The sequence below is a fragment of the Lepidochelys kempii genome, chromosome 1, assembly GCF_965140285.1.
Source record: "Lepidochelys kempii isolate rLepKem1 chromosome 1, rLepKem1.hap1, whole genome shotgun sequence".
NCBI classification, from domain to species: Eukaryota; Metazoa; Chordata; order Testudines; family Cheloniidae; genus Lepidochelys; species Lepidochelys kempii.
Genome location: NC_136380.1, coordinates 244,458,680 through 244,483,379, shown reverse-complemented (window position 1 = coordinate 244,483,379; position 24,700 = coordinate 244,458,680). Strand labels below are relative to the sequence as shown.

Sequence of the window (24,700 nt, the reverse complement as noted above, 5' to 3'; positions counted from 1 at the left end):
AAGAACCTAATATTTTATGATAGCCAATAGGGAGGGAGAATGGTGGGATCTCACATTTGACATGTTACCTTACAGGTTTCAATCTCCTGGGCTCTGTTCTTGTCCCAGGTGCTGAAAAGGTTAGATAACTGAAGCATGCCTTGCCTTTTGATACCTCCACCCTCTCATGTATCTTCCAGCCTGTTTGGTTTAAGGGAGACAGGAACAGGTCAGCTGCGGAAGCTGATATCCGGACAGTGCTGTGCTCTGCCCAGGGAGGGGCACGGGAGAAGGTCCTTATAGAGCTGGGTAAAGTGGTAAAAAGATCAAGAAGGGGGCAGCATATCTGAAGGTTAGGGGATGGGACCGGGACGTATCTGAGGCAGGTTCTAGTCCCAGTTCCGCTGATTTGCTGCGTGACCATGGTGCCTGCCCCGGGCCGTGTCTCCGTTTCTCCATCAATAAAATGGAGGTAAGGATAGGAAGGTGCTGTACAGAGCACTGTTTGGGGAGCTCAAACGTTGTCTCCCTCCCCACGCAGGGCAGGCGGGCTGAGGCGGCTGCTGCTTTTCCTTGGCAGGCTGCCGCTGCTTTCCCCCCGCCCCGGAGAGGGGGGCATCCAGCGGGCAGCTGAGGCCGGGCCCCCCCCCCGGCAGCCGCTCCCCGGAGAACCCAGGTGGCGGGCTGGGGGGAGCGCAGCAAGGAGCATGCGTGCTGGGACGGGGGGAGGGAGGAGGCGGCGGCTGTTTATTTGCAGCGGGGCAGGCGGAGCCGCGGCAGAGCGCGAGCAGCCAGCAGCGGCTCGGGCTCCTGCCTGCCCCGGCGGCACCATGCTAGCGGCGCTGTCCGCCCGCGCCCGGCAGGAGGAGGATGCCCCGCGCCCGCGAGGAGCCCGCCCAGCAGGATGGTGACAGCCGCCGCCAGCGGCAGGAGCCGGGACCGAGCGCCGCTGCAGCCGCCGTCCCCGCCTTCTTCTCCTCCTGTCCCCGCAGCCGGGGCTGCCGCCGCCGCCGCCGCTCCAGCCCGGCCCGGCAGCTCCCTGGCCGCGGCGCTGCTGCTGGCCGGGCTGTGCGCCCTGTGCTACGGCAGCTCTCTGCGGGGCGAGTTCGTGCACGACGACGTGTGGGCGATCGTCAACAACCCGGACGTGCGGGCGGCGGCCCCCTGGGCGGGCGTCTTCGCCAACGACTTCTGGGGCAAGGGCATGGCCGAGAACACCAGCCACAAGTCCTACCGCCCCCTCTGCGTCCTCACCTTCAAGTAAGTGCCCCGGCCCGGCCGGGCGGCCACTGCGCCCTCCCGGCGCGCCCGTGCCCAGCTGCAGCCTGGCGCCTCCTGCTGGCTCCCGGGGCGCGCGAGGGAGCCCTGTGGAGCCGTGGCCAGCCCCGGGCTAGGGGGTGGGCAGAGGCGCGCCCGGGGTTAACCCTGGGGGCTGTGAGAACGCGGAGTGCGGCGGCCTTAGCCCTGGCGGCGCCAGCGGGATGGGAGCAGGCGGGTTAGCCGCGCATTCCCCGGCGACTCGCGGGGTGCAGCCGCCAGGGCGCCCCGAGTGGAGGGAGGGCTGGTGGCTGCACCCAACTGGCGGGTTTCCCCGTGTGTGTGTGGGGGGGGGGGAAAGGGGGTATATAGGGGGAAGGGGAGGTTACTTGGCGGGTGGGCCAGCGCGGGGGCGCCTGTGGGTCCGCACTGGGTGGTGGAGGAGGAAGCGAAGGGCTTTTCGGGGCTTGCACCCCAGGGAGCGAGCCGAGGACTGTGCGTGCCCCTCCTGGGTGCAGTGCTCCCCACGGCGCTGGCTGGCCCGAGGGCGCGGGACGGTCGAAGCCCGCCGTGCCCCGTGGGGCAGAGGGCGAGGCGGGGTTCTGGGGCACCAGAGCTGCCCGCCCTGGCCCGGGCATGTTTGGGGCTGGGAGGCGAGCTTCGTGAGTCAGCGTTTCTGAAGGGAACTCGCGAGCAGTGCAGACCCCGGTGGGGTGGGGAGAGAGGAGCCTAGCGGGCTGCCTTCGCGTCAGCACCGGGGCCGCTGCCTCAGGTTGTGCCCGGGGCTCTGGCTTCTCCAGTCCGACTGGGGAGCGCTGAGAGGGGGAAACGCTGGGTTGGCATCAGAATCTGTCTGTGGGGAGGGGACTCGTTCTCTCCGAAAGGCAGGCAGCTCTAGGGGAACAGCTGTCTGGTGCACCTGCCAAGAAACCCTAAAGTTCCTGCAAAAGCTATGTGGCTTGCTGGGTCCACAGCATCTGCAACCCCCCACCGGTTATTCCTTGTTGGTTGGCTTTGTGATCATTCAAGAAGGATAGAAGAAAAACGTTTAGGAAGTGCTTTGTCTCTGAAATGGTCATTTAAATGTTAAAAGAAAAGGAGTACTTGTGGCACAAATTCGTTAGTCTCTAAGGTGCGCACAAGTACTCCTTTCCTTTTTGCGAATATGGACTAACACGGCTGCTACTCTGAAACCTGTCATTTAAATGTTCTAATTCCTGTTCAACCCTCCCTTTAAAGAAACCAAGCCAACTCTAGTGCCTTTTTGAAATCTCCTTTTCTGCAGAAAGAACAGGGACTTAACCTTTGTCTACTGATCACTTTCAGCTACACTTCTGAGAGAAATATATTAGCAACACTTTTTAAAAGAACCATACTCCTAGGGTCTGCCTTAAATATACTACTACATTTCTTACTGTCTGACAGCTGCAGCTCTCACCTCAGTCACTGACTTTAGACTCAGACAGCTATTCTGCATTAGATGGCCCTTATGCATGACATGCAGAATAGGCAGGGAACGTTTTCTGGTACAAAAGAAAGAAGACAAGTTGGGCAGCAGCTGGAAAGTAACTGACAGTTGTGCCCCGCTAATCTGGAAGGGAAAGCTGCCCCACTTTTTAAAAAGGATAGCAGATGGAGTTAGTATAGTGCATGTAATTCATGTCCTTCTGGTTATCTTACTCCTTTTTTTACTGTGTTTTGATGAAACCCTTGATAATATAAAATATTTGATATATTGTAGTAAACAAAATGCATTTTAAAATTGAGGGTCATAAACTTTCTGTATTGCTATTAGAAGACTTATGGGTCACACTTTAAGGTTTTGTTTATAAATAATTTATAAGCATGTTCAGACATAAGCAGTATGTGCTATCGATGGCTATAAGCACATAAGTGGAAGGTATTATACATGGTTATAATCAATTTGTTGACCTGTTGGACTCTAACAAATAATTACAGGATCAAATAATCATTTATAAAAAATCTGCATGAATTGGCTGAAAATGGAACCTTAATATAAACTGAGACCCATTAATGAATACAAAAATTTCTTATTTTTATTTATAAAAAGCTGGGAGTGTTCTTGGTGTTTTACAGGCAGGTCTGAAGATAAGAACCCTGCCTTGAAGAGGCGCACTGGCTTTGCATAGGCAAAACCATTTCTACATGGATCCCCATTGACTTCTTTGGTGGCAGGATCAGCATACAAGGATCTGATGGCAGCATAGGGCCTAAATTATATGAGATAATTAGTGAAGTGCTTTTGAACTTTAACAAAGTACCTGAAATGAAATGTTTCAGTATGCATTTTTTTCTTTGAATCTGAACCAGCATTTGCTTATACTGTTTAATTTAAAACATATTTAGGATGAAATCATGCTTGATTTAGCTATGCAGGTAGTTCTTTTGGCAGTTAGTTGGACTAGTTTTGTTTGCAGGATTTGATACTGAAGTATATTCATTTCAAAGTGTTTACTATACAGTTTTAATTTGATCGGTACCTGGGCTGGTTGTTGGATTGGGAAGGAATCATTTTACTTCTTTGATACTCTGACTGCAGAGTGAAGACTAATTCAACTCAAAGGCCTAAGTAGCCTCTGTGGGACCTTTGTGGTCCCCCTCCCCCCCACCATTGCCAGCAGTAGGGGAAGAGGAGGTTGACGGGATCTGAGCAGAAGTGGGTCATCTGGCCCCACTTCCTGAAAACTGTGCATACGGGACTCTCACTAAGTGGTACTCCACTCCAAGTGTGGAATGCATGCTCCCTGCATAAACATCCAGTCTCCCCCTTGCTCTGCAGAACATCACTGGTTCCACTGCGTAGAGGCACACTTTTCCTCTGGAGCAAGGGGTGGATTTGCCCTACTGGCAATAAAATGCTTGATAGAAATGGACCTTTTTAGCAAAATGGAAACGAAAACAGCATCCCAATACACTTTCCAGAGATGAGAGCACTTAGGATGCTTAAGAAAATGGTGCATTGTGTGTATTTGCAGATTAGATTGAAGTTGGAATGTAATGGCTGAGCTATCTATTCAGCCACACTATGTTGTCTAAGTGAAGATCAAGGGGTTTTAACAGTAGCCAGACCCTGTGTGAGGCACCATTCGTTATTCTCCTCTGGAATAAAGTTATATTTCCAACCATGGAATTTGTTCTATTTGTTCTGTGCACACAATTCAGAGACCCTATGGATTTTGGATTATGTTATAGCAAGGTTCAAAAGAAATTTTTTGGGATTATATCTGCAACTCTTATCATAATATACCAAGGACATTTTATTCTCTTTCTTTTTCATCCTTTAATAGCCATGCCTTTTTGTAGCTATGAAATCAAGAGGAACAATTCAGGATGCCCTATAGACTTTGAATTGACACTGGAACGAAGTCTATGACAGCGACTACCATGTTCTGAAAATTATTTTGCTTGAAACCCCCCCCCCCGCATCCATTAGAAGAATTTTAAAAGGAGAGTCCTTAACACAAAACCAAGCAGTTAAAAATGTCAAACAAGTTCAGAAAGACTAAAATAAAAGATTTTAAAATAAAAATCTTTAATTTCAGAATACAGTTAAGTTACAGATTAATAAATACATATGGATATAATTTATTCTGTGTGTGCTCTCAATATGAACAATGAGAGGAAAGTTGAATGGCCTAGATTATTAGAACCTTGAGCTAAAAGTAAAATATTCACACTCTGGGTGCATTTTTTTGTGTCTGTGTCTATTTCGGATGTTTTTAATTTGACCATAAAAATCAGTTTCTGTACTGAAACTTATTATACAAGACCTGAAACGGATGCACATTTTAAACTGTTGTTCACCAAATACATATATATTTAAGAACGTCCATTCTGAGTCAGCCCAAAGGTCCATCTAGCCCAGTATCCTGTCTTCCGATCATGGTCGATGCCAGGATCCCAGAGGGAATGAACAGAACAGGTAATCATCAAGTGATCCATCCCCTGTCACTCATTCCCAGCTTCTGGCAAACAGAGGCTAGGGACACCATCCCTGCCCATCCTGGCTAATAGCCATTGATGGACCTATCCTCCATTATTTATCTAGTTCTTTTTTGAACTTTGTTATAATCTTGGCCTTCATAAAATCCTTTGTTAAAGAGTTCCACAGATTGACTGTGCATTGTGTGAAGAAATACTTCCCTTTGTTTGTTTTAAACCTGCTGCCTTTTAATCTAATTTGGTGACCAGTGTTCCCTCTAATTTTTCTCACCCATGTGCGGAATGAATTTTGTTATGTGCACCAATATGTAGGTGATGTGTGACACATTACCTTCATATCAGTGCACATAACAAAATTCATGTGGTGGGGGTGGGGCTAAGGGGTTCGGAGTGTGTGTGTGGGGGGTGAGGGCTCTGGCTGGGGGTACAGGCTCTGGGGCAGGGCTGTGGATGAGGGGTTTGAGGTGCAGGAGGGTGCTCTGGGGCTACGGTGGGGAAAGAGGATTCCCCCCAGATCTCTCTCCTCACAGCAGCACCTGGACTGGCGGGGAGAGGTGCCTTTCCCCGCAGTGGCAGCTCTGGGGTTGGGGCCGTGGGATAGGCGCCCCTCCCCTGGCTGTGGCAGGTCCGGGGCTGAGTTGGGGATGTGGGAGGGTCGCCCCTTCCCCGGCCACAGCAGGTCCCGTCTGGGTGGGTTCAGGCTGCTGCATGACCACACAGCTTAAAGGGAACTAAGTTGGTGACCCCTAGCTCTTGTGTTATGAGAGGAAAGTGAACCAGAGTGGAGTGTTTAATATTTAGTAGCAGATATTTGGTGCTGTCTTCATTTATTTCCTTCTTCCTTCCTTTCCTTAGGAGGCTCAGCTTTGGACCAATCTTTCCTCCCAGCTGGAGGAGCCCTGTCAATGCTTTCTGAGTACATTAAAATGAATTATGATTGGTGGCGTGATTGTCTAATGGCATTTCTTTGCATTCGGCCTCCTGTGTTTTGGACTGTTATGCCAAGGCTTCTTTTCCCCCCTTTTAGTTTGTCTGGCTCTCACTTGATACACTCTCACCACCAAGCTGAGACTGGACGTCAGAGCTGAAAGATTATGTAATAAGTTATTTCAAATTCAATTAAAAATTCTAACATTAATCTGGTTTGAAGTCTACCACTGATCGTGCAGAATAACTCCAGTGTAATCTTCACTAGTGCTGTTGCTGATGACTGATCACTGTGATTGTGTCCTTTGAACATGTTTTGATCCTGATCTTCTTTCAAGTGAGTAGACAAGTAGCCTGATGGGGCTGGAAAGCATCTACTTTGCTATACATAAATGTCCACAGCCATTTGTTGTGGTTTTGATCTTATTTAAGAAAAATTTTAGAGGTAGCTTCTGATGATGTGTGGTGTTGCCGCCTTCTTCATAGTTCAACACTTCTATAAAGTGTTCTACTGTATTGTCAATTTGTACATTGCCACAATGGGTCAGTTTTTTTAATTGCTAGGCCACTATGTGAAGTCAAAACTTGAAACCATGTGAATGTTGGTTGCATTAGTTTGGTGAATGTCAAAAACCGTCCAAAGTTTCTGTTGTTTTTGTCTGTGAAGACCCAGAAATATTTGCACATTCATATTTGTCACTCCTGATGAACCATACCTCCATAGCTTAGTAGAAACTTCTGTTGTTCTTCCCTAAAACAGAGCAGAGGTGAAGGGGAAAGTGTTGTTTCCATTGGAGTACAAATTTCAGTACCTGTCTGGTATATGGTAGGTGTTACATTCGAAGAGGATCAGTGGCGGCCTCCAGTTATGAAAGGCTGAAAATGTGGTGGTGAAGAAGCCCTTTGGGGCTTACACTCCACTACACTCAAAGTAGAATAGCACTAAGGAATTACTAGTACAGAGTGTTCTACACTAGAAAAAGGATATCTGTCTTCCAACAATAGTGCAACTGCATCAGTGCTGGCCACAGTGTATATGCTAGTAGGGCTTGGGCATTTTTTGGTTACTGTGGGTTTTCATGGCATGCTGGAGGAAAATATTTGAACCCTGTCTAGTTAACACTTTTTAACAGTTGTTAGCATTGGTGCAGCTGGACCACAGTTGGCATACAGGTGCACACTTTTTTTTAGTATATGGTAGATGCATTCATAGAGTTCACTCAACAGGTTCCACTTTATAGTATAGTGAAATCTTGCAGTAGCATGCCTCGTTGGCATTTTCAGATATAATTTCATGATTTATGTGAAAATGTAAAGAAAATGGAAAACCAGAAAAAGCTTAATTGCTCAGTTGGCCTCCCATTACATTAATTTGTAGAAATATATAAAAGCCTGCATCTAAATCTCCGTCTCTCCAAGATTTGTAATGAACTTTGGGATCCTATAACTGAGAATTTTCATTAGGAATTATTTGCTGTAACAAATGATCATCATTCTGCTATGCATTTCTACTTCATACAGTGTTGTATTTTTGTCAGTCTGTTGAAAATAATAAAACAGATTAAACTAAACACAAGCTGTCCAGGGAAAATAACAAGGTCCAGAAAAACACACACTCTCCAATTATGGTTTACAATATCTTTAAATCATGAGAGTTTTATAAAAAAGAAAAAGTGGAGTGGGTACTTGTGTGTCTAAATGGATTAAAAAGCACTATGTAAGTGCCAAGTGGTGTTAGTGCTTATATATGACAAAACTAACTTTGAGTTTTCTCAAACAAATTCCATTTTTAAGTCACTCTCATGGCATGAGTAGTCCTATTAGTTCTGTGTCAAAAAAAGCTAATCTGCTGAATTCTATTTAACTTTGGAATGTTTCATGGCGATCAAGGCTGAACACTGAGGTCAAAAGTTATGAGCAAGTAGAGGGCTATGCAGATTTTTCTGTTTTTCCCCATGAAGGAAGGAGATGAACAGTAGGATTCATGTGCCTTCATCATTCTGCATGGGAAAGAATACCTTTTCCTGAGGGCTAGACTGTGCTCTTACCTATTCAGCTCGACAGGGCCATAAGGACAAAGGTCCATCCTACACCATACAGTAACATGGTGAGCTGTAACTTACAAGGCTCACTTACATGATAAGGGATCCTTTTGAAACTGTCCCCAAACCAAAGGGATACACCGTCTCTAATGATGTTCTTGAACAGATCTTATTACACTAACAAATCAAGGAATTTCAAAATTAAATGCTTTTTTCTTTTCCTTCTGTACATGGGTTTGGCCATGGTTTCTGAGCAGTGTGTGATGCTATGAACTATATATGATGCAATACTTAGACACAAAGGGATGAGTTGAGGCCAGAGTCTCTGCTTCAGCATGGAATTATCTTGGAGCTCAGGTCTCCTTGGTGAGGGAATACCCACACTGGAGAGTTCCTACTCATGAATTTTCCAGTGAGTTCTCCCATTAGGGATGGGGTGGGTGGCCATTTCCCCCATAGAAGATTCTAGCAGTTACACCTCCTCATACTTGTGGATTGACCCCCCACCCCCAATCTCCTGGAGGCCCTTTGTTCTTGAACTGCTGTTCACCAGTACCTGGATGGCATAATCCCCCACCTGACAGTCACCTTTGAACCTCCTTCGAATTGCAGAATGGGTAGCCATGTAAACTATTGCAGTCTTTAGCTGTGATTCTGCTTCCATTTAGTAGACTGGCAAAGCACCCATTGACTTCAGTGGTGAAGGATCAAGCCGTATATTGTCAGTAACTTCCAGTGAGTTCTCCTATGTATTTCTTCAAGAGGGGAGAAGAATTAGTCAGAGCTTTGCCAGATGAGCTGCTCTACTCCAGAGCCCCAGGGACAGGTGATCACAGAGATCCTATACAGGGTCTTCTGCAGGGTGGGAGGGATGATACCATGGTTGTGGTACTCTTTCTGTGTATCCTCTCTCCAGATGTGCTCCCTTCTGCATGTGGCAGCAGCCTGGGGGACCCTTGTTTTTTATCCTCTTAAATTTACCTATAGGTTCTATACAGCTAAATAGCCTAATCTGAAAAGGGCTATTTTCCTTTGGTGGTGGTTGTATAATGCCTGTTCCCTTCCCTGGGGGTGAGGGTCACTTACTCCATGCAGCTTATCATCATTGGAATGCCATTAGGGGACACGTTCCTTGGCTGATGAGGAAAAATGGAGAGGATCTGGTTGGCCCGAAGACACCGCTTCCTTATTGGAGTCCCCTTACAGAGCTCAGCCAAGGAGAAGCCAGGGTTGGGGAGCTATCTTTCTAAAATATATGCTTTAGCTCAACCATAGAAGTTATAGTCTTGATGTAGGAATTCTGCTGAGTCAGGTTCTCTGGCTTGTGATGTGCAGGATGGTCAGACTCTTAGACCCTAATGTTCTTTCCTAGCTTAAAAAAAATCTATGGAAGTATGACATGAAATCAAAGGTTTCTCAGTTGAAGGCCAGTCTACAATTGGCTAAGTCAGAGAGAAACCCTCAGACACCTGTATGCTACTGTTGATTGGGGGTTTCCAGGTGCTTCTTTCCATTAAGCTGGGGGTGGAGAGCCCCTAATTTCAACTGGAAGTTAATTTCAGAGGACTCCAAGGATCTGTCTTTTGTTTTAACCCTCCCTCACTTTTCTCTCCCACTTGTTGAGCTATGCACAGTGGATACTTAATAGTATAGTAATGCCTAATGCCAAAAGTGAAGAGAGGACTGGACAGAGGCTAGGGTCTGGTGGGTTGTGAGGGGAGGCACTTTTGTCAATTTCCCCATTCCTACTCTGCAGCACTCTGCTGTGGAGTTTTTTGGCTTTACGTAGGAGGTTGCCCTTACCCGTGGCCAGTAGGTGACCCTACTGTGTAGCCTTGTGAAGCTTGCATGGCTTGGAAGACCATGGATGGATTTTTAGCAGATTGAAGTGCTATATTTGTGCACACATAGTGTGTATAACAATCACAACCACTATCAGCATTTCAAAAGCTTTCTTGTGAGATTGTTTCAGGACAAAAGAATGTTTCCTTCACCATTTGGCCTAATTTGTTATGACAAATAATAACCTTAGCAGGAATGAAACAGTACCTGCACATTTTCACATTCAATGTTCATGGACCACCAAAGATGGCAAATTATAGATAATACATGCACGTGCGCGCACACACACACCCACCCATACTCCTACTCAGATTTTACAGTTTAATGGAAGGCCTATCCTTGTAGTGTTTTGTTTTTTAAAAAGGAAAAGCCAGACTATTAGGTTAAAAGAAAAGGAGGACTTGTGGCACCTTAGAGACTAACCAATTTATTTGAGCATGAGCTTTCGTGAGCTACAGCTCACTTCATTGAATGCATCCGATGAAGTGAGCTGTAGCTCACGAAAGCTCATGCTCAAATAAATTGGTTAGTCTCTAAGGTGCCACAAGTACTCCTTTTCTTTTTGTGAATACAGACTAACACGGCTGCTACTCTGAAAACTATTAGGTTACTGCTTTTTCATACGTAGCAGCTACTCTAAGGAAACAACATGAGGTAAATCTCTCCTATTGTAGGCCAGTGAATGCTTGGCCCTTTGCTGGGCATTCAGTGGAATGGATACAAGGAGCATTCCCTCCCCAGTGTGTGCTCTGCCTAACGGTCAGGTGCTGGTGTACCTTCACTGAAGAGAATGCAAAGACTACATTACCTACTCCCTTGGGGGCACATGGCTCCCATCACCAGCACTGTCTCATTGAGTGGGAATGACAGATGGCGGTGGGAGACAAATACCTCCCCATGAAGGCACGCAAAGCAGGCTTGGGGATTTCAAGAAGACTGCCACTCTACAATAGAATGCTCTCTTGGGGCAGGGCAGGACTGCCCCCTTGCTCTGCTCTGTGCATGACGAGTACCATTTAGCCCTGCGGGAGCATGCTGCTGCTGTATATTTTAGACTGAAATTTGGTTTGAATGTATTGTTTACTTTTTTTTCTCATTTTGTGATGGTGGGACTGGGGGTGAGAGGGCAGCTTGTACCACAGGCGAAGCTCAGGGCTGACATATCTCACAGGGGGGGGGGGGGAAGGCTTTATTCAAGAGTTCTAGATCATTCATGTGAATTGAAGTCCTGTCAAAATATAGCTGCATAAAGCATTACTTCAAAGTCCAGGGTTAGGTTATGCCAAAGTTGTATTTTTCCCAAACTCCTTTAGCTCAGTGATTACCTCCAAAGTGTTCCCGAGGGAACAAAAATGGAATACACAAGTAAGACTCCTTCCCTCTTAAAGTTAGATTGACTGGTCAAAATGCAGCCTAGGGTAGATCAAGTTCTGTCAGTTGTAAGCTGTGCATATAGAAAGTATTTATAAAAAACATATGTTGTCTGGGCTTTACAAACATGCCAATTCTCAGCCGATTTAGAAAAACCAAGGTGTTTACATAGTAATAACAAGTCAAGTGCATTGCTCTCAAGCCATGTAAACCATGGGGAACTGCAGTCTGACCCTTAGTAAAAGCAAATATAGGGATTGTTGCCCCTTAATGTGTGGTTTAGTCTACATGCAAAATATTTGAACTGATTTTATTGGGTGTCATTTCTTTTGTTGTTTTTTTAATTCCAACTCTTTCTTGTTTGTATGTGATGTCTAGGTCAGTGTTTCTTAACCTTTTGGATACCAGGGACTGGCTTGCTGTCTTCCTAAACTGTGTCAGGGAGATCTCAGGGACAGGCGCCGGTCCATGAACCAGTCGTTGAAACACTGATCTAGAAGACATAACCAAATGGACAAATTTAATTAGAATTAATCATTTTGATTCTATTTTCAACTGTATGTAAAACAACCCTGTTAACAACTGTTAAATAAGTTGGCGGTAAGTGCAGTGAGGAGACAAGTTTATGAATATCTTGTGAAAATAAATTCTTAGCAGTTAGTCACTCTTTCCTTTTGTGGCAGCCACAAATAATGAGTAGTGCTGTTCTCTCATCAGGAGAGAACCTGATGGCATAGCAACTAATGTGTCCTGTCACTGAACATTCTGCAAAAACAATTTCTGATGGTAGAGGGGTTCCTGTTGCATCTGGATTCCTGGTGTAGACCCTGATTCAGCAAAGCTCATAAACTCAGGCTTAAAGTTAAACACTGGTATTCCTGTTTGACTTCAGTGATATTACTCACATGATCTAAAGTGAAACAGGAAACTGCTGAATCATGGCTTTAATTGGTCACATGTGAAGATATCAATCAGTTTTTCAAAAAAATCAATCTTAATGGATCCATATAATAAAACTACCACATAGCTTAGATTTCTGTGGAAAGTGCCAGTGTTGAAAGGGCACAAATGTTACAGCTTTCATGTTGAAGTGCATGATTTATCCTGGGGTAAGTATGTAAAGCACCTATCTATGAGATGCTTAGCTCAAGTCTGTGTTGTTAGCCTCTTACATCATTTGCAGCGAAACTAGCCAAATTCAACCACACGTTTTAAAAGGCAGTGGGGGGAGGAGGCTGCAGCAGGGAGTGGTTTCTTTTTATCGAGATTAACCAGATGTTCTGAGCAATTTTATCCTAATTAATTTAACAGCCTGTACTCTAAATTACGTATTTCGTCTGGTTTTAATGTGTGTGAATGATGTTGTGCCATTGCAAGGATTCTATGGCCTAATTATATTTATTATGGTTCTGTTTTGTTTTCTTACAGGCTAAACATATTGTTGGCTGGTATGAACCCATTCTATTTCCATGCAGTAAATGTAACTTTACACTGTCTAGTGACTCTTGTCCTGATGTATACTTGTGACAAAGCTGTATTCAAGGACAGTCGACTGGCTTTTGTCACGGCTCTCTTCTTTGCTGTGCATCCTATTCACAGTGAGGCTGTAAGTATATATGTAAAACTGAGATAGTACCTAAAAGAAATACATGTTTATAACTTTCTAAAAAAACCAAACCTTTAATACAAAACATACTGTTTACTAAAAAAGAAAAGGAGTACTTGTGGCACCTTAGAGACTAACCAATTTATTTGAGCATGAGCTTTCGTGAGCTACAGCTCACTGCTCACGAAAGCTCATGCTCAAATAAATTGGTTAGTCTCTAAGGTGCCACAAGTACTCCTTTTCTTTTTGCGAATACAGACTAACACGGCTGTTCCTCTGAAACCTGTCATACTGTTTACTGTGACGCAGTGTGGTACTTGCTTTGTAGAGTAAACAGTAAAAAAACAAAAAAACACAAACAAACCCCCCAAAAACCCCAACCCCTTTTTTCCCCCCAAAACAAACAAAACCCCAAACCTGTTGCATTCAAAATAATCAATAACATACATTAAGAATAAACTTCATACTTGCTGTCTTTCCACGTAATATTAGCTGCAATTCCAATTAACCATCCTAACCAGCAATGCTAAAAATAAATACACAATGTTGCAGTTGTGAGAAAATATGGATCCCCACCATCTCTCAAAACCAGAAAACTTGGTGTGTGTTCTGAACAAGATAATAGGAAAATGCTGATACAGGTCGTAGGTCTATATTGACCCATGAATTTTCTCACACAACTGTTAATTAGAAACTATGGATTTTTTTTTTTTAATCTTAGGAAAACAGCTTCTTTGAGTAAACTTCATGGCAAAGTTGCAGTATATAAGCTTATGTTGCTTTTCTACTAATCACAGAAAAATGCAAGATATCAAAATATACAGATAACTTGTTTTAAAATGACCGCTATTTTAATTTCCATGTAGATAAAATGGTTGGGTCTTTTCTTTCAAATGGGGATGCAGTTTCTTCTGTTTCCAGGTAGACAAGTGTATGTCTAGTTAAGATATTGTGAGGATCGTATTTTGTTATTATGAACTATTGTAAACTAGCGAGAGTGAAATGACTGCCAGTGCTGAGAACTTTTGAGGAAAGAGTGCCTTAATAACAAAAGAGCCATGAGCTTTACAGTTACCTCTTGTGTTGTCTCTGTGAGCTAATCAGCCAGGCTCCTTTAGATAATGCTGCTTTATAATATAAGCGAGGTTTTAGATGAGGCCAGCTTTGAATTTACTCTTGTCTAGATCAGAATTTGGGGAGTTTAAACCAAATGCCAAAGCATTGAAGATTACATAATTAAGTGACCTTAAAACAGCAAAAGCTTCAAAGGACCTTTTAATTTCCTTTATGTGCAGTTTCTGAATCTTTATGGAGTGGAATGCTGAAATATTTTGTAATTTGAATAATTATAAAGAAACTTGCCAATTAGAGTTTGAAAAACTCTCATACGTACCAAGTTAGTTGCAATTTATTGTCTGTCTGAACTGATTATTAACTAACATTTGAGTAATAAGCTTTCTTATTATGTAGGAGTGAGTATTTTAGTCTTTGGGGAGGATTTTGATCTAAAATCAGTTCTCACAGTATTAAAGAATATGATTAAACGTCACAGTTTAGTGAATCAGGCATACATTTCTCTTTTTGATCCGCATTTTAATTATTTCATAATAATCCCAACCACAATTATGTTCTTATTATCTGAATCGTTTCTATAAATGCTTTTTAAAAGAATTTAACTTCGTTTTAGTCTGTCTGTATATTGTTGTTGTTACACAAAATAGCTTATTTACTCTATATAATAAAAAAAAATACCAAAATTCCTACTGATTAGGGTGCCAGGATGTAGGAAAGAAGAGAGAGACAGAAAGAAAGGAGGGGGAAAAAACCCATAAAGCAAAGGCAATTGGTATGGCTCATTGAAACAGTCTCTAAAGGTTTTTTTTAAAGTACAATTTTCCTGTCTTTTTTTTTTTCTCCTCTTAGGTAACAGGTATTGTAGGCAGAGCAGATGTCTTAGCCTGTCTACTGTTTCTGTTGGCTTTTCTCTCCTATAATAGGTATGGATCTTTAATATTAAATGTTATGAGATGTTGTGAGACGTGAGGCTTTTTTTTGTGGGGGGAGGAATCCATATAAAATCCTAACTATTGTATTTTATTTAAAATTGACAAAGCAAGTCCTGTCAACCCATGCTGTTTTTTAAGTCACTCACTCTGTATGTAAAAGTGCTTTTGGACCCTTCTTTCAGTCATGCACCCAACTTGCAGTGATATTAATAAATATATGTAGCCAGTTGCTGCAAACCCTTACTCTCAATAATTTAACTGAAATTAATGGGAGTGCTGACGCAAGTATGTGTTCGCAGCATTGGGTTCATGGTTATTGAGAATATTTTAGTGTTTTAAAAATTATGGAAATGCACTTGGAAAATGTTTAATGAACTAATTAATAAATATGAAAATAACAAATTAAAATATCTATATCAAATCTGTTTTGCAGGAGTGTGGATCATTTTTATGTTGGGGAACATTTCCCTCCCACTGCCTCTCCATTCTTCTTGCTGCTTAGTTTATTTCTTGGGACCTGTGCAATGCTGGTGAAAGAAACTGGAGTCACTGTGTTTGGTGTGTGCTTGGTTTATGACTTGCTTTTCCTGTCCTACAATAGACTTAGACTGTAAGTAACTTAATATATTCTTCAAACCTTGACACCTTTTATGTGCATAATATATATAAATATATGATTATATACAGTATGATAGATGACATTCTGTCCCCATTGAAGTTAATGGGAAACTCCTGTTGACTCCAGCAGAGCTAGGATTTCATCCTATATTTTATTTTATGTTTTGCTTGGTACAGTACTGTTGCTGGATGGGTAGCTAGCAAAGGGTGAAGAAATGATCTACAGAAACACACAACTCAGTTATAGCTAACTTTGAAAGGGTTTGATTTTTATTTTTGTGTGAATTTTGACTGGTAGTATCAAAAGTTTTTAAAATTTATTGGCTTAAGTTCTGCAGTAGCAACAAATTAAAACCCTGTAACTTTTTGTTCAAAATGTGATAACGTGAAGTTAAGTTTGATATCAGATTTGTTCCTTAATTTCTTAATATTTTTTTGTAACATGAATGATGCTTAAATCGGAACTCTTATGAGCCCTCAAGCAATATCTTTAAATGTTTTCTTTTTTCCCCCCTCTGTAAATCTCAATTTGTTAAATATGGAAATATTTTTTTCATCTGTTTTTGGGTGGCTCAAGAATTCCACAGCTGGAGGATTAAGCAGTTATCAACACTTAGTTAAGAAAATTCAAATCCATTCAAGGTGACTTATCACAGTCTTAGTTCTGCCAGTAACTGTATGGCTCCTTATTTATAGTGTTAAGTTCTTCTCTTTTTGATGTAGAGCCTGTTGCGTCCATCTCTCCCCCAAACATTCAGTGTTTTTAAACTTTCTACATCCTTGTCCCCTCTCTCATGTTTTATCTCTTTCCATTGACTTTAACTGGACTTAGGTATGGCCCTATGACAAGATCCCTCACCCCCCCCCCCCAAGTAGTACTAATCAGTGGTAAGCTATGATACATCACTAGAGTATTTCTTCTGTCTTGATTCTATTACATAACTTCACAAATGGTCTGCAAGTGGCAAGTTATGGACTTCTTTGGGGTTGGCAGTCAGAATGCTTGTAGTGCGTACATTTACAGTGGATTGTGTGGAGTTGCAGGAACTCTGTGGCTAAGAATGGCAGAAATCTTTAATTATTCAGGGGAAAACCCATGAACTTATTTTATATCCCTCCTTTTCCTTGGGGTCATGTTCCAGTGGTCTCTGAACATTCTGTTTCCTTGCTTCTGTGACATTAAATAATGGTCATGCCAGGGCCAGAGACCTTACAAGAATGAGAGGCTCTGTGGCCCAGATGTGATGCATTTTAATATTCATTCTAATTTATTGTGCACTAGTGTAGCAGTTTATGGTGCTCAGAATTTTGTCTGTGTGTTTCCTTGATTTTAAGGGGTAGGAGAGAACCTGTAGCCAAATGTTGCAGAGACTCTTTCCCGCACCCCCCGTTTGTTTGAACCAGGCCTGCTTTCTTTTTTTTAGCAAGTGAGCTGTCACAAAGGATAATTGTCTAATGAAATATACTGTGCAATTTCTCCCTCCTCACTCCCCATCACACTCACCGCTGTAAGCCCTCTGAGGTCTTTAAGAAAGGTTAGACTGATAATATACTGCAAGGTTCTTTTACATTTTTTTAATATTATAGTTTGTAGAAGTTTGTACAATAGCTGAGAATCCAGTTATCCTGCCCTCCATCATGCCCAGTAGCGGTGAAGTAAATGCCAGATCTTTGCATATAGACCTCAAGGAAATGTCATGTATTGTATTAAGATAGTAGTTTGGGATAACTTTCCAATACTCCCTCTTTTAATGAAGTAAACATGAAACAAAAGAACCATCTCTTAAAAGGCCTCTTTCCCCCTTCCTACCCCCCCCCTTTTGTGCTTCTCAATTCAATGAGTAATTAGGAGAAATGGAGGGGTGCATCAGAGGTTCGCACGGCAGCCTGCGTCTTCTCCATCTGCTTCGCTGCAGATTCCTCCATCCAGCAGGGAGAATGGGAAGCACCGGTTTGCTCACAAAGGGACCTGGAACTCTTGCCACCCTGCATCACCTGAAGAGCAACGGAGCAGCAGCCTTTCTGTCTCAAACAAAGCGATGTGGGCTATTCTTAGGTACTATACAACCACAAGTGGTTCTGATTTTTTTTTTCTTTTTTTTCTCAACAGGTTGTTTTATATCTTTGTATATTTTTAATGACAAGAATCACTTTACTTTCTTTCACTTTTATAACTATTTATAAAAAAACACCCACGATTATAATTGTTGAGTGAGAAAAAACAGGGGCGGGGGAAAGGGACGGGGAGGAGTAAATGAGTACATTTCTGCTGCTTGAGAAGAAGAAAGGACTGATGTCACTTGACAGCTGAGAAGAATAGGTATTTTTAGAGAAGACGAGTCATTAGAGAGAGGGCTTTGTCCCCCCACCATCTTATCTGGTGGGATGGAGTGCTTCCTTGTGTTTCTTATCCTCCCCTTCCTCTTCCAGAGGAAGAGGATGGGGATATGATGTTGGTTTGAGAGGGGAGGCACAGATCCTTTTACCTCTAAAACCTGGTAGTGAGCACTGGTGCATAGTTTGGAGCAGAGCTGCCATATAGAAACAATCTAAATATTAACTGCTAATTTTTGCCCTGCCTTGTGCCCAAGAATTTGATTATATATAGGCTTGGCAGAATTCTATTTTTATTTTTTATAATTTCAAAAAAATAGTATCAGTTTTATTTGTAAGCATTAAAAAAAATTATCTACTTAAATTTTCACAGTTTGGGGAAATTATGGGGATGGGAGTCAGACAATAACTATGTAATGACCAGTAGATGTTGATATTCAAATAGTTAAAGCTTTATAACTATTAAAACACAAATTGTCAACGTTACATGTCATAATATACAAAATATCCTTAAATCAAAGACTAATAAGTTCTCAAGCAGCATTTTTCTTTCTTAGCCTGTCTGTAATTTTGATCATTACCAACTGAAATATTTTTTCATTGGTTTGTGTCTGTGTATGGTGAAATCAACCTTTACAGACATTTAACAATTAAAAATCTAATCCCTCCAAGTCTAATGATACATGGAGAAAGCTGGGGTGATGGATGATGGAACAATTTTATATCCAGCACTAAGTGAGGTGGTCAGTGCACTCCTCATGGAACTCCTCTGCAAGCCAAGCAGCACCCTTTAAGGCTGAACCACACTCTGAACTAGGGCCAGAGTCTGACATCCTTTGAATGGCAGTTAGTCAGTATAGCAAGGTGCATCTCAACGTCCTCTCTTAAATACTTAAACGTGTCATTTTCTAAATGTCTCAGTCTCTAATAGCATCTAGAAGCTTGTTTCATGGCTTTTCCTCCTTAGTAGGATACTGATACTGCCTACCCATAGTTTTTTCTGATGTTTTTACATGCTGCATCACTGGTTTTAAGAATAATGCAGATTAGGTAATGTGGTAGTGTTTATTTTCAGGCACATGAAACTCCAAAGCTGAAAATCTGAATAATTAGAGAGCCAGGCAGTGGTTTACTTTTTAAAGGAGTTTTTTCCTGAATACAGTTGTTTGAAGTGTGGGTCCCCCCCATAAAAACAAACAAACAAACAAAAAACCCCAAAACCTGAACAGATGACGACTTCTGCAGTACCTTTTAATTGCAATCTTCTAAGGCAGAATGACTTTTTTAAAAAGTCTGCTATAAAAAGCAGCTGCTTTTAGAAGCAGTATGTTGTGATTCTTGCTTTTAATTGCAAAATATTCTCTGGGTTTTAAAATAAGAGGAAAAATAATTAGCAATTTATGCTGTTTAAACAAAGGATAAAATTTTCAAAAGAGACTCTGTGACCTAGCGACCTGAGTGCCATCCGAAGTCAATGGGAGTTAGGCTGTTTTTGAAATAGTACCCAAAGGCTTGAGACACAGGTAAGACTTTTTGGTAGTACTTAGGCCAGCAAGGGCCAGCCAGACTCTTCCAGCAGACAGTCCCTACGTCAGATCATATGCCACCTAAATCCTTTCGGCAGCTTGTGTGCAAGCAATATTTCATAATTATGAAATCGCTCCAGAAAATAGGACACCAACGGAGGTTTATGTTTGGCTGTCAGCAACATGGTAATCATATCAGTGCTCATTAATTGTATAGTCCACAACTATGTTGTTTCTATTTATTTGCAAATTCCATTTTTTAATAGCAAAAAGAGACTCCAGGGTATGTGACCATAAGCGGGGCGGGGGAAGTATTGTCAGGTCAGGTGACCAGTCTTTGCCTTTGATCTTGTGCCCTATAATCCCATTTATGGCCAGCTATAATTGCCCCAAAATATTCTGCCTGGATTACTAGAGTGTTTTATTGTTTTGGTATTATATATGTTTCTGGTGTAATAGTGCCTAGAGACCCCAGTCAGAATCAGGAATCCCGATGAGGTAAACACTTAGTAAGATACAATCTGTGCTGCAAAGAGCCTACAATTAATTAATTTTTAATTAATGTATATGTGATTTTAATTCATGGATAACATTAATTAATGTATTTTTCCATTTGTTTCATGCTACAGATGGAAAGAACTAAAGGTGCATTCAACAAATACATTATTTTGAAATGTACCTTTCTGCTCCATTTGCCCCCAGGTTGCCCAAAATGTCCAGGCTCCCTAGTTTACACTCAGAGGTATTACGATAGAGCCACAACTCGCATATCTGGCCTTTTGGGGAGGAGGATACATTTTAAAATAATTTTTGTATGGGATGCCCCTTTAATCCTTTCCTGCTTGGAGAATTCAATACAAATATATTTTGTCCACATTAACAAAATTACAGGTCACTTTAATTTGTACCCTACGCTGATCCAGATTATCGTCAACTGGGATAAATTGAGTTAGCTCCACTGAAGTCAATGACGCGATGCTGATTTTTCCCTGGCTGAGGATCTGACCCTTTGAATTTAGCCCCTAAGTACATGTGAAGAATCATGACCCAACACACACATTCAGCCACCTGACTGATTCACTTGCAGGAGAAAGCTTGTGTACCTGAAATTAAATAATTGATAGTGTTTTGTGAAGGACAAGAGCAGAATGAAGATGAATTATTAAAGGAGTCTTGCAACAAATATCCCTGTGTGATACGCCAGGAATGTGAAACCCTGCCAACTAGAAGTGATGATGGGTTGGGATGGAAGTCCTATGCGAACCATTTGTTGGAGAGAGTTTTTTGGAGTCACTGCTGGCTTTTATATGTTTTGCCACCCTAAACCAGCTAGAAATTCTCTCCCCCAGCCCTTCAGTCACTAAACAGTTTGCTGCCACTGGCAAGCGGTCTGTGTTTAGGGCAGAACTGATTCCATACAGAGGTTTCTGAAGCCTGTAAGAGAGGATACTGTTCATGGTGCCTCTCGTTGGGCATCTCTTATTAGCCAGTTCATTAAGCAGCATTGACTTTTTTTTCTTGAGTGTTGTGTCAATATCCACTGTAAATACAGGCTATTATATGCAAATCATTAACATGACAGTCCTCTGTGTCACTAATCAATAGGGTAAATGGTCCCAGATACTAGAGAACTTGTAGGATTCAAGTTGATACAGAGTCCTCATGTTCTACCTTGACAATGTGAATTTGCCTGTGGTTGTGTTTTGCTTTAAAGGGGGTGAGGGTTTGGTAATCTTGCATTTCTGGAAACTAGTTAATTCTTCCTTGTCTCAAGTGGAAATGCACTGAATCCTGGTTTCGCTTAGCATTGATCTTTCATGTGACAAAACCACAAAATAAATTAGTGCAGTTGGCCAGTCTCTGCTATTTCTGATCTGGTCATCACTAGAGCAGAGGAGTTGCAGGAAAATAGAACTGTGAGGAAGACTCCAGGATTTTTGGTAAAGATGAGGGTAAATGTTGGCCAAGTGCCAGGTGCTTTAAGGGATAGAGAGTGGTAGTGGTGGGAAACTGCCTACAAAATTGGCTTATAAATCTAGGTTTTTTGCTGCATCCCAGGAGGTCTTGAACAACTAGTAAGCACAGGTGACCATAATGTCTTTATGATATGGCAGGCTGATGGGCTGCCCAAATGCATAGTCCGATATCTTGTCTTGAGACCTCCACTCTTTGTCCTCTGTTTTCTCTCTTTTTTTTTTTTTTGGTCTGTCTTCTTCATCTGTGATTGTCTGTATTTCATCCTTTCTCTGTCAAATACTATGGTGAAACCCACCAGTATAAGCAACCAGATAGATTTATTTCCTCTCTCTCTCTCTCTCTTCTGTTTTGCTCTCTTTCCTCATTTCTTTATTCCCTGTGTTCTGTCTTTCTCTTTTGCTTCAACCTTTCTTGAACTCCAGCTACCTCTCCCCTCCCACAAAACATCCTTTTTGGAGCGTTTCCCCTTTCCACATGGGGGAAGCCTCCATTTTTCTCTTTCTTTGCAGGGGTAGCTGCAAAAGTCAAGTGGCGGTGCTCTACACAGAGCATGGATGCCGAGGGAATCTGTCCAGTATGCTATTTAGCATCAGTTTCCCTCAGCTGCTCTTTTGAGTGTTTAAAGTGTTTCTGTGCATAATGAATCAAGCTATACGTACATAACCATTTTTAATGGAAAAACAGCTATGATTGCATGACTCTTGCCAGCTTCCCTTTTTAGCTGGCTGCATGTAAAGCTCTCAGGAGCTGACGCACAGTTTTGACCACTAAGGATGGCCAGTTGTCTGCTGCTCGTGGTACAGCCAGCCTAGTAGCTGAAAGCATTATGGGATGCATTTGATGGTAGACTCTATAACATGTTTCTACTTAAACATAAAATTCTTGCTTATGTTCATTTTGAAAAATAGAAACCTACTTACTGTTCAGTATTTTATTACTTGCATTGAAAAGCAGTGTTGCAATTAGAGCTGTGAGAATAAGTGATTTTTCAGTTTGCTGACCATTCCAAAAATTTGGGGGGAGGGGATGGTTCAGACTGAACCAAAACTAAGACTTTTCTGAATTTTTCATGAATTGAAAAAGTTGGGAAAATTTTGTTTCAGACTGAACAAAATGAAATGTTTTATTTCCAGGCATTTTTTTTACCTGGAGACAGGAAACTGCTCTTGTAATTTTTAAAATTTCCTTAAAAATGAAATTCCTTTTGTATGTCAGAAAGCAATTTTATAGCCAGGTTTGGATTAGAATGTCTGATTGTCATGTTTTAGCACAAACATAAAATAGCCCATATTGATCAACGAATAGTGATTATGAAAGTGCTTGGAATATAATTACTGCTAGGCTCCCTTTTATATAACATTATATCTGTTTTATAGTTCTCCTCTCCCCGCCCCCAGATTCCATTGAGTTCAATGGGAGCAAATGGGATTTGGTTATTTTAGTTTACATGATGAGATGCACTATACACTGTGCTTTTTTATTTAAAATGTTCATTGTTTTTAGTGCCCAGCATACAACTAAAAAGAAAAACTCAAATGTGTGACTCTGCCCTCCAAAGCATTTTGGGTCTTTGTCCATGTCCATGCAACAACAAAATAGCAGAGGAGGAAATTGAAAATGATATGGAAAGTATGTAGCTGCATATTTTTCTATAATTGAGGCTTCAAGATTCAGCATTTCTTGTGAAATGCCTTTCTGCCATAACTTTTTAAGTTATGGGAATAATAACAACCTTGTATGAAGGAAAGGTCCTCGCTCTTAAGTGAATACATTTGGGAGAGGTGTTGCCAGAATGTTATTCATGATAACTGTAGCAAGGGCACTAGGTTATATGATATTTTTGTGGATGTTTAACTACAAAAATACCTAGACAGTTTAAAGAGACCCTGTCAAAGTTGTTGGGTGCAAATTTTAACTTCTTATAGGCCCAGATGACAGCTGTTTTCCTAGTCCGTGTGGATCAAATTCTGGGAGTGAGGCCTATCTCAGTAACTGATTTATGTCCTAATACAGGACATTTTATATAAGAAAATAAATCTGAAAAAACAACATAGGTATTGAACCTGTCAGACACTTATGAACACTCATAACTTCGCTCCTGTCAGTAGCCCAACTGAAGTCAATTGGATTATTCATGTGAGCCAAGTTTTGCACGTGTTAAATGCTTTGCAGGAGCAGGGTCATAGCGTACAATGGCTGCTGTTCTTTTTAGCCCACTGTCTGTAAAGTTATGTGGGGCTCAGGGACAGCTGTATAAAAGTAAATTGTGCCTCTGCCCTATACTTGTCTTCAACAAGTTTATGCATTGTGATGGACATGGAGCTGCTATGTAATCATCTAAGGGTAATGAGATAATTTTATGAATACTGTATATGACCTGGTCAGTGAGGTGAAGTTACTGTATGAAATATATTGCTCCAGTTTAATAGGGGGCTGCATGAAAAACGAGAAGAAAGGCAACATGATGGATCTAGATAAAACACATCTGAGCAAACACTTGGGAGAGTTGGGGGGAGGGGTCAATTACGAGAACAATGCCTTATTTCCAGGCCCCAGCCCAAAGTGACACAGCTGTTTTGCCAGGCTAGGAGCCAAGCGATCAAAAGAACATTCAACACTTAAAAAGCCACAACCATGGAGAAAAAGGGGAGTCAGCTGTCAGGAGCTGTCCAGGTGGGACAGTTTGACTCAGAGAGAGGCTCTGCAGAGAGAGAGAGAGTTTGTCTCCCTTCGCGGGACCCAGGGAATGGTAAACCTCAGGGAGAGGCAACCATACATATACAAAAAGAAAAGGAGTACTTGTGGCACCTTAGAGACTAACCAATTTAAAAAGGAGTCCACCTAGAATCCTTCTTTCTGTAGTGTTGGTAGGGAGGCCTCTGTGGATTAGTATGTTGTTCAGAGGTATTTTGGAAATATTCCTTGAGTTGGAGACGTCGAAAATAGGATTCTAGGTCACCACAGAACTGTATCATGTTCGTCTCTAAGGTGCCACAAGTACTCCTTTTCTTTTTGCGAATACAGACTAACACGGCTGTTACTCTGAAACCATACATATACACTGGCTTAGTATTTTGAGATCTGTTTTCTCCTGGATGGTTTGGTTCTAAATAAATAATACTTTGCTCAACAAAGGCTGTTTGGTTACTGTTTACCACTGTTATTGCTCCCAGGTGGAGCAGAACTGCAGGCGCTGAAGGTATGTCAGGCCTGCTTAGGTGATCACATTTGATCATAGGGGACTGCAGACCT

The 24,700-nt window shown here is 42.1% G+C and overlaps 1 protein-coding gene across 5 annotated transcripts in view; it reads left to right on the top strand.

Moving 5' to 3' along the window:
* The first annotated feature begins 387 nt into the window (after positions 1–387).
* Positions 388–24,700, top strand: part of TMTC1 (transmembrane O-mannosyltransferase targeting cadherins 1) — a 181,346-nt gene continuing 157,033 nt past the window's right edge. For 2 of the 5 annotated variants that reach the window (XM_073321263.2, XM_073321262.2), the window contains exons 1-5: positions 1,099–1,239; positions 12,810–12,987; positions 14,911–14,984; positions 15,427–15,603; positions 17,461–17,667. In XM_073321263.2, coding sequence (XP_073177364.2) covers positions 1,184–1,239; positions 12,810–12,987; positions 14,911–14,984; positions 15,427–15,603; positions 17,461–17,667 — 692 coding nt within the window. In that variant the 5' untranslated portion in view covers positions 1,099–1,183. Of the gene's footprint in view, positions 452–748; positions 1,240–12,809; positions 12,988–14,910; positions 14,985–15,426; positions 15,604–17,460; positions 17,668–24,700 lie in introns of those variants that run through there. The other 3 variants (XM_073321270.2, XM_073321261.2, XM_073321264.2) reach the window with 3 other exon arrangements.